This window comes from Leopardus geoffroyi, chromosome A3 (genome assembly GCF_018350155.1).
Source record: "Leopardus geoffroyi isolate Oge1 chromosome A3, O.geoffroyi_Oge1_pat1.0, whole genome shotgun sequence".
Classification (NCBI taxonomy): Eukaryota; Metazoa; Chordata; class Mammalia; order Carnivora; family Felidae; genus Leopardus; species Leopardus geoffroyi.
The window spans coordinates 60,470,777-60,485,131 of record NC_059336.1 but is presented as its reverse complement, the minus strand read 5'-3'; the positions used below and the strand labels follow the sequence as shown (position 1 = coordinate 60,485,131).

Below are 14,355 nucleotides of genomic sequence, written 5' to 3'. Positions count from 1 at the left end.
GAACCATCTGAGCCACACAGGTGCCCCTTGTCAAGTTATTTTTAAAATTTCCTCTTTGATGTCTTTGTTGACCTACTGGTTGTTTAGTACCATGTTGTTTAGCTTCCACATGTTTGTTTTCAGTTTTTTTCTTTTTTCTAGAAAAATGTAATTGATTTATATTTTTATACTGTTGTGATTCTAAAAGATTGATATTATTTCAGTCTTCTTAAATTTATTGAAACTTATTTTGTGGCCTAACATGATCTTCCCTGAAGAATGTTCCATGTGCACTTGAAAAGAATGTATTCTTTTGTTTGTGCATGGCATGTACTGTACATGTCCGTTAAGTCCATTTAGTCAAATGTGTCATTCAGAGATACTGTTTCTTTATTGATTTGTACCTGGATGATCTGTCCATTCAGGTAAGTGGGGTATTAAAGCCCCCTACTATTCTTGTATTACTTGCAGTTTCTCCTTTTACATCTGTTAATAATTGCTTTATTTATTTATTTAGGTGCATAAATATTTACAATTGTGGTATCTTCTTGTTGGATTGATTTCTTCATTATTCTGTAGTGTCCTTCTTTGTCTCTTGTAATAGTCTTTGCTTTAAAGTCTCTTGTCTGATATTAGCATTGCTGCCCTGGCTATTGTTTTCTTTCTACTTTCATGTACGTGGAATAGCTTTTTCTATCCCTTTTCTTTTACTCTGTATATGTTCAGGGCTAAAGTGTAGGCAGCAAATGGTTCTATTTTCTTTCTTTCTTTTTTTTTTTTTTTTAAGCTTGTTTATATATTTTGAGAGATAGAGCAAGCACTCCACAGGCAGGGGAGGGGCAGAGAGAAGGAGAGACAGAATCCTAAGCAGGATCTGTGCCATCAGCACAGAGCCCCATGTGGGGCTCGAACTCAATGAACTGTGAGATCATGATGACCTGATCCAAGATCAAGAGTTTGAACATTTAACTGACTGAACCACGTAGGTGCCCCAAACGGTTCTGTTTTCTTAACCATTCTGTCACCCTATGTTTTTTGATTGGAACATTCAGACCATTTACCTTTAAAGTAATTATTGATAAGGATGTACTTATTGCCATTTTTCAATTGTTCTCTGGTTGTTTTTGTAATTCTCTCTTCCTTTCTTTTGCTCTCTTTTTTTGTGATTAATGATTTTCTTTAGTGTCATGATTGGATTTTTTTGGTGTGTCTATTAATGATTTTGTGGTTATCATGAAGTTCATGTATATAACATCCCAAGTATATAGCAGTCTGTTAATGGTCACTTATGTTTGAGCATCGTCTAGAAGAACTTCATTTTTATTTACCTCCTCTACATATTAAATATATATTGTTATATTTTGCATCTTTTTTATTTTGTCAGGCTTCTTTCCTTTCATAATTTTGTTCTCTCATGGCCTTTTCTTTTCCATTTACAGAAGTCTCTTTGACATTTCTTATAAGGCTGTTGTAGTGGCGAAGAACTCCTTTTTGTTTGGGAAACTCTTTAGCTGTCCTTCATTTCTGAATGATAATCTTGCTGGGTAGTGTTCTTGATTGTGGTTCTTTTCTACTCCTTTCTGGCCAGCAAATTTCTGCTGAAGTATCAGCTGATTGCCTTGTGAGGCTTCATCTCGTTTGGAGCTTTCTGTGCCTCCTGAATCTGAATGTGTTTCCTCTCCAGGGGTAGGGACGTTTTTCAGCTATTACTTCTTAGGATAAGTTCTCTGCCCCTTTTTTTTAAGTCTTCTCCTTATCAGGCCTTTATAACATGAATGTTTGTTTGCTTGATGTTACCCTGTTATCCAACAGATCCCTTACTCTATAATTATTTTTAAATTCTTTTTTCCCCCCTTTGGTGCTTTCCATTCCCCTGCTTTCCAAATCACTGATCCATTCTTCTCATCCTCAAATCTATCGAATCCCTTTAATGTGTTTTTCATCTGCTATTCTTCAACTCTGATTCCTTCTTTTTTTATATTTTATATGTCTTTTTTGAAGTTCTGCCTGACTTCATTCATGGTTCTTTCCAGTCCAGTAAGCATCTTCATTACTATTACTTTGAACTCTTGATCAGGCATACTGCTGATCTCCATTTTATTTAATTCTTTTTCTGAAGTTTTATCTTTTTCTTTGTTTGGAGTATATTCTTTTTGTCATTTTGATTTACTTCTTCTGTTTATTTCTATGGATTAGGTGGAACGGCTATTTTTCCTTAACTAGAGGGAATGATCTTGAGTGTGGGTTCCTGTGTAGAATGTGCTTGGTGAGTTGGGGTGGCTATCTGGACTGTGGTGTTTATGGACTGTGGATCCTAGCATTCTCCATGCTAGGGCCACCCTCGTGTGATAGTCAGAAGTGAAGTGGGTTCAAACCAGGTGTTCCTGGGGCTCTTCACCCAGAGGGCAGCACAGCTGGAGTTGAAATGGGTGAAAGCCAGGGGGTCCCAGGGCTCTCTTTATGGAGGGCACCCTAGCATCACAGCTAGAGCTGAAGTGGGTGTAACCGAGGGGATTCTGGGGCTCTCCTTGCAGAGAACACTGACAGGATAGCTGAAACTGAGTGGACACAGGCTGGGGCAGTACTGTGGCACTCTGCATTGAATGCACTCTGAGTACAGCTGAATCTGAAGTGGATGCGAGCTAGGGCTCCTGGGGCTCTCCATGCAGGGATGCCCTGGTAGGGTGACTAAAGCCAAGGCAGGCATGGGCAAGGATTGTCCTGGGTCACTGCACACAGGGGTGTCCTGGCAGGGCGGCTAGAACCAAGGTGGATACAGACTGGGGGTGCCTTGGGCACTCCATGAAGGAGATTCCCTGGCGAGTTGTCTGGAGTATAAGCTGGTGTGGGTTGGGAGGTTCTAATATGCTCTAAGCCAGGGGAGTCCTGGCAAGTTGTCTGGAGCTGCAGTGGTGTGGGCCTGAGTGTTCTAGGGTGCTTTGTGTTTGTGTCACTTTGACGGACAGGTGCAGCTGTAGTGAGGCATGTAGTGAGGCTGGCTAGGCATGTCTTGGTATGCTGCACCGCACAGGAGCCATCTTGATGGAATGGCTTGTGTCAGGTGTGGGCTAAGGACTCAGGGCTGACTGAGGTGTTAGGCCATCTAGAATTCCTGGACCTTGCTCCTGTCCACGCTGCCAGGGTGGAGGCACTTGACAGTTCCTCTTGACCTGGAGAGAGTTTCAGCAGTTCCCCCGCTGTTAGGCAGGGTTCTGGAGCTGGTTCCTTTATATTCTAGATGTCTTCGCAAACCACAGCTTTTTTTCTGCACCCCAGGGCAGATGAATCTACTCACAGTCCTTCAGTACTATCCTTCCACACAGAAGTTTGCAGTGTTGATGGGGGTCCTCTTTGTTTCTGTGTCTCAGTCTCTCTTGCCATTCTCTACATGGTCTTTGTTGTACAGAAGCTGTTAGCTCTCCGTTCTTCTTCAGGATGAATTGTTCTGTAAATAGGTATAGTTTTAGTGTGTCCCTGGAGGTGGTGAGGTCAGTGTCTCCCTATTTATTGCCATCTTGGACCAGCAGTTCTCCACTGAATTACTTTTGAATCTTTGTTGACTACTAATTGACCATGTACATGTGTCCCTTTTTGGTATTTATCTTCTCTTCCATTGACCTGTGTATCTATCCTTATGCCACTACTACCCTGTTTTGGTTATTATAATTTATAGTAATGTCTTGAAAGCAGGTATTGGTAATTTTAACTTTTTGTTTCTCAGAATTGTTCTGGTTATTTTAGGGTTCTTGAATTTTCATATAAAGTTCAGAATCTGCTTAGTTTTTACAAAAGGAAGGACTTTTGGAATTTTGTTTGGGATTGTATTTAATTTGTAGGTAAATTCTGTGAGAGTTGACATTTTATCAAAATTGAGTCTGCTGATAAGTGAACATGACATCTCTATATTTATTTACTTAGTTTTTTATTTCTTCTTGGTGATATTTTGTACCTTTATTGTCCATGTGTTGGACATATTTTTCTAAATTTATCCATAGTATTTTCATGGTTTTGATGCTGTTGTGAATAACATTTAAAATTTTGGGGTTTGTAATTTATATAGGAATATAGTTGATTTTTATGTATTCATTTTTAAATCTTGTGATGTTACTAATTTCACTGATTAGGCCTAGAAGCTTCTTTTGTAGATCATGTGGGATTTTCCATCTACATGATTATGTTTTCTGCAAATAAAGGGTTTGTTTTACTTTTTCCCTTCATGCGTGTGCTCTGTAAATTTTCTTCTTCCTGACTGCACTAACTAGACCTTCTGGAACAATGTTGAATAGAAGTAATGACAGACTTCTTTCTGCCCTATCTTAGGGGGAAGTACTTGATCTTTCACCATTACATGTGATGTCATTAGTAGGTTGCTTAAAGTGTTACTCTTGTTTAAGTCATGAAATGTTAAAATTTGTCAGATGGCTTATTCTGCTTCTCTTAAGATATTCATTTGGCTTTTCCTCTTTATTCTGTAACATGAGTTACTGTTGATATTTTGAGGAGACTTTAACATTTTATTATGAAGACTTTTTTTTTTTTATAGAGCCATTTAAGATTTCATAGCAGTGTTGACAGGAAGGTAGAGATTTCCCACATACACATATGCATAGCCTCCCAATATCAGCACCCTCCCTCCCACACCAGAGTGGTACATTTGTTGTAATTGATGAACTTACACTGACACATCATTATCACCCAAAGTCTATAGTTTAGGGTTCATTCTTGGTGTTGTACATTCTGTGGGTTTGGACAGATGTATAATGACATGTATCCAACATTTTGGTATCATGTTATTTTCACTGCTTTAAAAATCCTTTCCACTTTGTCTGTTTCTTACCCCATCTCTCAGTCCCTGGCAAAAAGATCCCTGATCTTTGTACTGTCTGCATCGTTTTGCCTTCTCTGGAGTGTCATAGGTGGAATCATATAGGATTTTACAGTAAGCTTTTTCAGATTGCCTTCTTTCACTTAAAAATAAGAATTAGAGGGGCGCCTGGGTGGCGCAGTCGGTTAAGCGTCCGACTTCAGCCAGGTCACGATCTCGCGGTCTGTGAGTTCGAGCCCCGCGTCGGGCTCTGGGCTGATGGCTCAGGGCCTGGAGCCTGTTTCCGATTCTGTGTCTCCCTCTCTCTCTGCCCCTCCCCCGTTCATGCTCTGTCTCTCTCTGTCCCAAAAATAAATAAACGTTGAAAAAAAAAAAAAAAATTTTTAAAAAGAATTAGGGGCGCCTGGGTGGCGCAGTCGGTTAGGCGTCCGACTTCAGCCAGGTCACGATCTCGCGGTCTGTGAGTTCGAGCCCCGCGTCAGGCTCTGGGCTGATGGCTCAGAGCCTGGAGCCTGTTTCCGATTCTGTGTCTCCCTCTCTCTCTGCCCCTCCCCTGTTCATGCTCTGTCTCTCTCTGTCCCAAAAATAAACGTTGAAAAAATAAATAAATAAAAAAAAAAATAAGAATTAAAGTTTCCTCCACGTATTGTCATGGCTTGGTAGCTCATTTTTTAGTTTAAGATCATTTATTTTGCTTAATAATTCATTCCGTTGTCTGGATACACTATTGTTTATTCATTACCCATTGAAGGACATCTTGGTTGCTTTCAGGTTTTGCAGTTAGGAATAAAAACTGCCATGAACGTCTTTGTGCAGGTTTGCGTGTGAGCATATGTTTTCTGGTTCTCTGGGTGAATATCAAAGAGTGTGATGGTGGATTGTTATGGTAAGAGTTTTAAGTTTTGGAACAAACTGCCCAAGTGGCTGTAATGGTTTGCGATCCTGCCAGCAGTGAATGAGAGTTGCTACATCTTTACCAACATTTGATGTTGAGTTTTGGATTTTAGTCATTCTAGTAGGTATGTAGTGGTATCTCGTTGTTGTTTTAATTTGTGTTTCCATAAGATGTGGAACATCTTTTCATATGCTTATTTGCCATCTCTGAGTTGTCAAATTCTTTGGCCCATTGTTAAATTGGATTCTTTATATTCTTATTTTTGAGTTTTAAGAGTTCTTTCTGTATTTTGGATATAGGTTCTTTATCAGATGGGTCTTCGGCAAATGTTTTCTCCCAGTCTGGCTTCTTGTTTGATTCCCTAGACTCACTTTCACAGAAACTTATCATTTTAATGAAGTTTAGCTTATCATATTCTTTCTTTCATGGATTATGCCTTTGGTTGTGGTGTCTAAATAGTCCTCACCACAGCCAAGGTCATCACATTTTCTCCTGTTTTATCTTCCAGGAGTTTTAGAGTTTTATGTATTACATTTTGGTCTGTGATTATTCTGAGTTAATTTTTGTGAAGAGTGGAAGGCCTGTATTGTGTCTAAGTTGTTTTTTTTACATGTGCATGTTCAGTTGTTCACTATTTGTTGATTACTTTTGGATTTTTAAATGTTAAACCAGCCTTGCATTACTAGAATAAACCCCACTTACTTGGTCATGATGCATTATCTTTTTCATGTATTGCCTGATTTGATTTGATAAGTTTTTGTTGATGATTTTTGTGTCTGTATTCATGAGTGACTTTGCTTTATAGTTTTGCTTTACTGTCTTTTGTCTGGTTTTGATATTAGCGTAATGTTGGCTTTGTAGGATGAGTTGAAAGGTATTTCCTCCTTTATTATCTGAACGAGTTTGTATAGAAATGATAGAATTTTTTTAAATGTTTGATGGAATTCACTAGGAAGCCATATCTGCATAGAATCTCTTAAACAGGTACAGGTTATTTAGGTTTTTTATTTGTCTTTTATCAGTATAGAAATTTGTATTTCAGAGAACCAGCTCTTTATTCTATTGATATTCTCTATTGGTTATTTTATATCTCATTGATTTCCAGTGTTAATTTTATCATTTGCTTCTTTCTGCTTTGATTTTCCTGTCCTCTTCCTTTCTAACTTCTTAAGGTGGAATCTTAGATTGTTGATTTCAGATATTTTTTCTTATCTAATAGAAATATTTGAGGGTAAGTTTAGCTCACTGTTATAAGCACTGCTTACATATTTTATGCTTTTATTATTTAGATCAAATAATTTTCTGAATATGGAATTCCAGATTTAAAAAATATTTTTTTCCTTCATCATTATTGCTTTATGGCTTTTATCTCTAATAGTCCTTCGTTTCCTTGTATATAATATATCCTTTTCTGTGATTGTTTTTAAGAACTTTCCTTTTAAAGGTTCACTAGTGAGATTTTGTAATGATTTTCTTAGATCTGTGGATTTATAGTCTTCATCTGTTTACAAAAATTAGGTTATTGAGAGATTTTTTCATGAGTGACTAAGGTTTTCTTTCATTCTTTTTTCTTTGTATGCTTCAGCTGGGAGTTTTTATTGCTATATTTTCAAGGCCTTCAGTCTTTTCTTTTGTAATATGTAATTTACTGTTAAGCTTATCTAGTAAATTTTTATTTCATATTATGTGTTTTTTAAAGCTCTTCATATTTTTTCTTTAAAGTCACATATTTTATAATAATTGTTTTAAGGATCTCGTATGCTAATTATATCAACTTTGTCATTTCTGGATCTGTTTCTACTTACTAATGTTTCTCCTTTGTAGCATTCAGATTGAGGAAGCTTCTTTATATTGTAACCCTAGACTTAGGAAATGGATTTTGCTCGTTTCTTTTTCCTACTAATTAGTTTTCCTGTCTATACCCATTTATCACACTTTTGAAAAGTGAAAGAAAATATATGATTTATTTAACAGAGTAAATCTAATGTGAGCAATAAAACAATTAAAATGGACTGTTCTCTGAAATAGGATGCAATTATTACTTTTTTTTTTTTTGCTGTAATTTTCCTGGTGATGATTTTTGCTATATTTCTTATTTTTATTTACTAAACAAAACCATTTTGGAATTCCAGCAACATATGCCAATAGTGCCAGGATAATTCTAGGATCTCATCTTTTGCAAACAAATGACAGCCTCTCATGAACTGGTTTGGAAGCTCATGGGCAGCTTGTTACCTCAGAAGTTTCTAGTTGAAGAAGGGCTGCAGTTAGGGGCACCTGGGTGGCTCAGTCAGTTAAGCACCTGACTTCAGCTCAGGTTATGATCTCGCAGTCTGTGAGTTTGAGCTCCATATTCGAGCTGTGTTGACAGCTCCGAGCCTGGAGCCTGCTTCAGATTCTGTGTCTCCCTCTCGCTTTCTGCCCCTCCTCCACTCATGTTCTCTCTCTCTCAAAAATAAATAAACATTAAAAAAAATTTTTAAATGAAAATAAATTAAGGGACTGCAGTTTAAGTGGGTTGTATGGGCTTTTTGGTATAATAAAATATTTGAGTAATTCACACTCTTCTGAATATGTATAATATACACTAGGAGTTTTTAGGAACTTTAATTTAGGAACTTAATTAAGTTCCTTAGCATTCTGAATGTTTTCAAGATGTTTCTTATGAAAAATTTTTGTCCAGATTGATAGGTTGTATGATTGGAAAAAGAGCCCTGACTCTGATGTGGCTTCTACTTTAAAGAAGCAGAAAAAGAATACAAAAGATGAATTTGAGGAGCGAGCAAAGGCTATTATTGTAGAATTTGCACAGCAGGTAAGAAAACTTTCCCTTCTTATTGAAGAGCCTATATTATAGAATATTTTTCCTTTTGTTATATTGTCCTTCTAATAAAGCTAGCATTTTCACTAATACTGGTTCTGTTCCCCTATCACTGGCAAGTAATGATCTCCATTCTTTTCCCTTATCCCTTTTTAAGTTAGAAAGCTGATATTTCAAAGATCTTTGTAAAGTCTGAATGTTTAAATTTTAAAAATAAAGTTGACTGGGAAAGCCACTACTTTTCTGTGATACAACTAATACCTACAGGTTATACATGATCTGGAGTGTTTTTGAGGAGTTTCAGAAAGATGAGTAATTTGCTTATCTATTAGCTAGTCAGTCATGCTGTTCTGGATACTTCCTTCCAGTTTGGCCTTTTGGAATGATTTTGCTTTTCCTGTCTCTAGGGTTTGAATGCAGCTTTGTTTTATGAGAACAAGGATCCCCGTACTTTTGTGTCCTTGGTACCTACCTCTGCACATACTGGTGATGGCATGGGAAGTTTGATCTACCTTCTTGTCGAGTTAACTCAGACCATGTTGAGCAAGAGACTTGCACATTGTGAGGAGCTAAGAGCACAGGTTATGGAGGTAATGATCAGCTTTTCAGTTTATTTTCCCTTTTGTTTTTAACATGGAGGTCTTGGATGGGGATGTTTCTTACTCTTAGATTCAGTCAATATAGTGCAGCATATATTTCACTCCCTTTGCGATTATGTCTCTTAGGTTAAGGCTCTCCCAGGAATGGGCACCACCATAGATGTGATACTGATCAATGGGCGTTTGAAGGAAGGAGATACAATTATCGTTCCTGGAGTAGAAGGGCCCATTGTAACTCAGATTCGAGGCCTCCTATTACCTCCTCCTATGAAGGAATTACGGGTGAAGGTAAGCCTGGGTGGCAAGTGTTGACACACGGGGATGTGTACATTGTGTATAAGTTCTGCTGAGGTCCCTTCTTAACTGCGAGAGTTGGTTGGCTTAATATGCTCTCGCTCCTTGTCTTATTTTGAATCCCGCATACAGGATCATCTGTCAGAGTGGAGATGTGTGCAAGTTTTTATTTACCACCTAAGCTTTCCATGAAAACTGAAATGTATTATTTTGGTTCTACACTGCTAAGTAGTCTCTTACTAACATTTTTTATTATGAAATAAAACGTTAATACACAAAATTCCATAAGCATAGAAGACAAGTTTAACCAATTTTTAGGAAGCAAACAGGTAAAGAATCAGAACATTGCTGATATCCCGGAAGCCTGTGTGCTTCTTACTGATGTTAGTCCCTCCCCTCTCCCCACCCCTCCCCCCCATTCCCCCACATTCCTAAAAGTTAACTGCTTCCATTTCCATGATAGTAATTAATATCCTTTTTAAACAATACGTGAGTGTGGGGTTCTCAAAAATCTGTATGGACTTTATATATGTGGAGTCCTTTTCCATTCCTTTGTATCCGGCTTCTTTTGGTCAAAAAATACTTTTAAGATTTATCCATGTTGTTGCCTATAGCTACTGTTGATTTTTGTTGTTGTGTAGTATTCTACTGAATGAATATATTATGGTTTATCTGTTCTTCTGTTGATGGAAAGTGTAGGCTATCTCCAGTTTTAAAACTTTTATTATTACCAGCAGTGTCATTCCTACGAATATTCTTATATTATCTCTTGGTGTAGTTGTGCAAGTTTCTCCAGGGTGTATGCCTAGGAGTGAATTGCTGAGTCCTCACTTACACTTAGCTCCAGTTTTACTGGATAAAGCCATATTGTTGTCCACAGTAAGTCTAACAAGTTATACTTTCAACTGCAGTATATTAGAATTTTCATTATGTCACGTCTTGTCAGCTCTTTGATGCTGTCAGAGTTTAAAAATTTTTCCCGTCTGGTAGCCCATTGTTGTTTCATTTGGTACTTGCCTGATTGAAATATGGTTGGCTATTATTTTGTATGTTTATTAGCCATTTAAATTCACTCCTTTGTGAAATGTCCCTGTGTTCCAGCATTGTCTGTCTTTATTACAGAGTCATGGGATTTGTCTATGTAGTCAGGATACTAGTCTGTTAGTGGCTTGTATGTATTGTACCATCTTCTACTCTGTGACTTGTCTTTTTACCTTTTCTGTGGAATCTTATGAAACAAATGTTTGTTTATTGCTTTTTATGTTTACTTTAAGAAAAATTTCCCTATCCCAGTGTCATGAAAATATTGTCTCTCACATCATCTTCTATTAACCACTTTCAAATAAATGTGGTAACAAATATTTTGATCTTTGTAGAACCAGTATGAAAAGCATAAAGAAGTAGAAGCAGCTCAGGGGGTAAAGATTCTTGGAAAAGACCTGGAGAAGACATTGGCTGGCTTACCCCTCCTGGTGGCTTATAAAGAAGATGAAATCCCGGTTCTTAAAGTAAATTACTTTTTTAAACCTCCAAAGCTATTTGAGTTCTGCTGGTGTGTCAGTAGGGCACATGCTGGTAATGATGAATGAAGTGGGCACCTTTGTCTTTGTGAAGCCTTACCTGGTGGCTCATAGCAAACAGTTGATGCTTTTAGATTACTTCAGTTTACACAGCCCTGTGAATGAACATTAATATTATATAGACTAGAATTTTAAGGTACACATTTTATTTAAATAAAAAATGAAACAAAAGCTAGAAGCTATTCATGTTTTTTAAGATCAGAACATGCAGGGGTGCCTGGGTGGCTCAGTCAGTTGAGCATCCAGCTCTGGATTCTGGCTCAAGTCATGATCTTGCAGTTCACGAGTTTGAGCCCTGCATTGGGCTCCACGCTGACAGTACAGAGCCTGCTTGGCACTTTCTCTCTCTGCCCCTCCCACACTCTCTCTCAAAAATAAACAAACTTTAGATACCAGAATATGCAGACAGAACTCAAGATAATCTTGAAGTCATTTTAAAATTTGCCTATCTGTAGGAGCAGATGTCCACCGGAGTCTAGCATAGTTACACAGAGTCAAACTTTATGTACTCGCTTGCCAGAGAGAAGATGGCACTGTTCCGAGCACACGGCTCATCTACTACGCTGAGACCACTGTTATTCTTCAGGCAGCACCAGGTCACCACCATCAAGGAAGTGGCCACCTTAGAGCCAGTAAGAACAGGGCACACATTCCTCTTTGGCCAGTACCAACTATGGCATGAACACAGCTGTTGTAGTTATTTCTGGGGAGAATGTCTTAATCCCTAAAGGAGCAGTGACTGAGGAAAAGGGTGCTGAGGTTAGGGTATTTCAGTTAAGGCTTAAGGCAGTCAAGCAGACCCTTTAGGCTAGCACAACACATTACATTTATGTAATGCTTTTTAACTTTGAAAAGATTCTCATTTCATTCAGCTCACCCATCTACCTTATTTGCCAAGTACAGCAGAGGTTAAATAGATTTCAACATTAGTAATCTAAAGACAGATGTATGGGACACATTTCAGATATGGGCCCTGAATCTCCTTCTCCATTCCAGTACAGGTTCTGCTATGCCTTACTTTTTCTTAGGCTTGCTTTCATGTTTTCAGGTAAATACTTAATTAAAAAGAGAAACACAGCCTTACTATAAGCTGCTGATGATAGAGATATATTTACAACCTTGTCAAATCTAATTTCTTTTCAAGGACGAGTTGATCCATGAGTTGAAGCAGACACTAAATGCTATCAAGTTGGAAGAAAAAGGAGTCTATGTCCAGGCCTCTACACTGGGATCTTTGGAAGCTCTACTTGAATTTCTGAAAACATCAGAAGTGCCCGTAAGTAATCCTACCTGACTCCACGGGAGTCCGTGGTAGTCATGGTTTGTAGTGCTATTTCCTTTACCTGACACAGACCATTAAGCTCAGAAACTCCCTTTCTACAGTATGCAGGAATTAACATTGGTCCAGTCCATAAAAAAGATGTCATGAAGGCCTCAGTGATGTTGGAACATGATCCTCAGTAAGTAATTTCTCTCCTGCTGTGAAGGCTTTAATATTACCTATTTTCTTCAACCTGTCCTACCTGACATATTCTGTGTTTAATTGAATGATCTTTATTGTGTTTGAACCTTTCAGGTACGCAGTGATTTTGGCCTTTGATGTGAGAATTGAACGGGATGCACAAGAAATGGCTGATAGTTTAGGAGTTAGAATTTTTAGTGCAGAAATTATTTATCATTTATTTGATGCCTTTACGAAATATAGACAAGACTACAAGAAACAGAAACAAGAAGAATTTAAGTAAGTTCGTGATTTTTACTTATTTTGGGTCTTCGAATTGCCAAATACAGGTTTCTCCCACTATCCGAAAGTAGAGCATTCCTGTGAAACCTTCTGTAAGCCGAATTGGCATATAGTGAAGAAGTAATTACTGTTAATTTATATGGAAAATTTTTTGAGCACTCCCTTCTGATACCTTAGGACACATCTTGATAACAGATAAAATCGAAATGAAGCCCAGATGCTCACAGACCTTGCTCACAGCCCTGGCAGCATGATGCTGAGATGTTGAGTGTGGTTCTTGGGAAGAAGTTTGGTGGGGCCACTCTGGGGTGCCCACCGCCTCTTTAACGGTTCACTGCAAAACAAATGCTAAACATTTTTCCTTTTCGCCTTTTTTCATAAAAGCACAAATCCTCCTCTTTTGGTTAGGGAAAGCAGGTACTAACATAGGTCTTTATAAAAGCAAAGTGGTGTCATGTGACCTTTCAAAATGTAGGGGATACCTGTATCGGAAAGGTGTGTGGACAGTGGAAGCATGGCATTTGCTCATCTGGAAGAGGCGGCATCCTGAAATGATGTGTTATAAACCATAAATGCCCATCTGAGGCATTCCAGCAGTGTTAACAAATCCTCTGTGTAGCCTTTTATTTTTTAATTTTTAAATTGGCAGGTCTGGGTCTCATTATTGATTAGCAGTTGCTAAAATTATCTTGTTGGAGTTCCTTATCTGGGATTACATGGGAAGGAAGGAACAAAATTAGAACGTGGGAGGTGAGGAAATGGAATAAGGTGAGGTGTTCCATGGGAAGAGAGCTTGTTCCTCCAGCAGACCTCACAGCTTGCCTGGTATAGGTGGCATTGCTGCAGGTGATTGAGGAGGCAGCAGTAACCTTGACCAGGTTCCCTACTCTTGCACCTCAGGGGAGACCGCCATGAACTCACGAGAAGTAGGGTGAAGTGCTGAAAAGCAGAACAGAGCAGGGAAGGCCTAAATCAGGAGGAAGAGCAGTGTGACAAGCAGTGTGGTTGGGGACAGCTTCCCTCCATAGGGTCTCTTGTTCAAGCAGAGATCTGAAGGGAATGACTTGAGCCTCCCAGACACACAGGGAGTTGTCCAGGCAGAAGGACAGCACTGGGAGGCAGCCACATCGAATCTGGCAGAGAACAGTAGGAGATGAGGTCAGAGAAGTTGTGGGACTCAGTAGGCCCCTTGGAGGATTTTAGGAAGGCAGCAAGGAGTTTTATCAGGCACCCAGTATTCCAGGCAAAACCTGAGAATGGCTCAATTTGGGGTACATATTTAAAGTGAACTACCAGGTGAGTATTGGGATTTAGACTGGGACATGCTCCCTTGAAATCGTGAAACCACAAGTGAAAAGACTTTGGTTAAGAAAACTAGACACTGTGAAAGACTTGAAGCTCATGCTCAGTAAGTGGCCTTTGGGTCACCTGGTTTGGGAATATGGTAGAGAGAAGGTGACTGGTTTGATGCCTGTGTGGTCCCCAGAGCCAACTGCCTGTGTGCCTGACCGTGGGTCCTATTGAGGTTCTCAGCTCCATCTAAATTTTGGGGCAGAGACTTCGCATGCTCCTGTGATGCAGCTTCTTCAAGACTTGGGAAGTGACAGCACAGAGGGAA

The 14,355-nt window shown here is 38.7% G+C and overlaps 1 protein-coding gene across 4 annotated transcripts in view; it reads left to right on the top strand.

Annotated features, from left to right (window-relative positions):
- Positions 1–14,355, top strand: part of EIF5B (eukaryotic translation initiation factor 5B) — a 94,524-nt gene that overhangs the window by 75,847 nt on the left and 4,322 nt on the right. For all 4 annotated transcript variants that reach the window (XM_045445723.1, XM_045445722.1, XM_045445725.1 and 1 more), the window contains 7 exons: positions 8,383–8,514; positions 8,928–9,110; positions 9,246–9,407; positions 10,790–10,921; positions 12,138–12,269; positions 12,377–12,453; positions 12,570–12,734. In XM_045445723.1, coding sequence (XP_045301679.1) covers positions 8,383–8,514; positions 8,928–9,110; positions 9,246–9,407; positions 10,790–10,921; positions 12,138–12,269; positions 12,377–12,453; positions 12,570–12,734 — 983 coding nt within the window. The remainder of the gene's footprint in view (positions 1–8,382; positions 8,515–8,927; positions 9,111–9,245; positions 9,408–10,789; positions 10,922–12,137; positions 12,270–12,376; positions 12,454–12,569; positions 12,735–14,355) is intronic.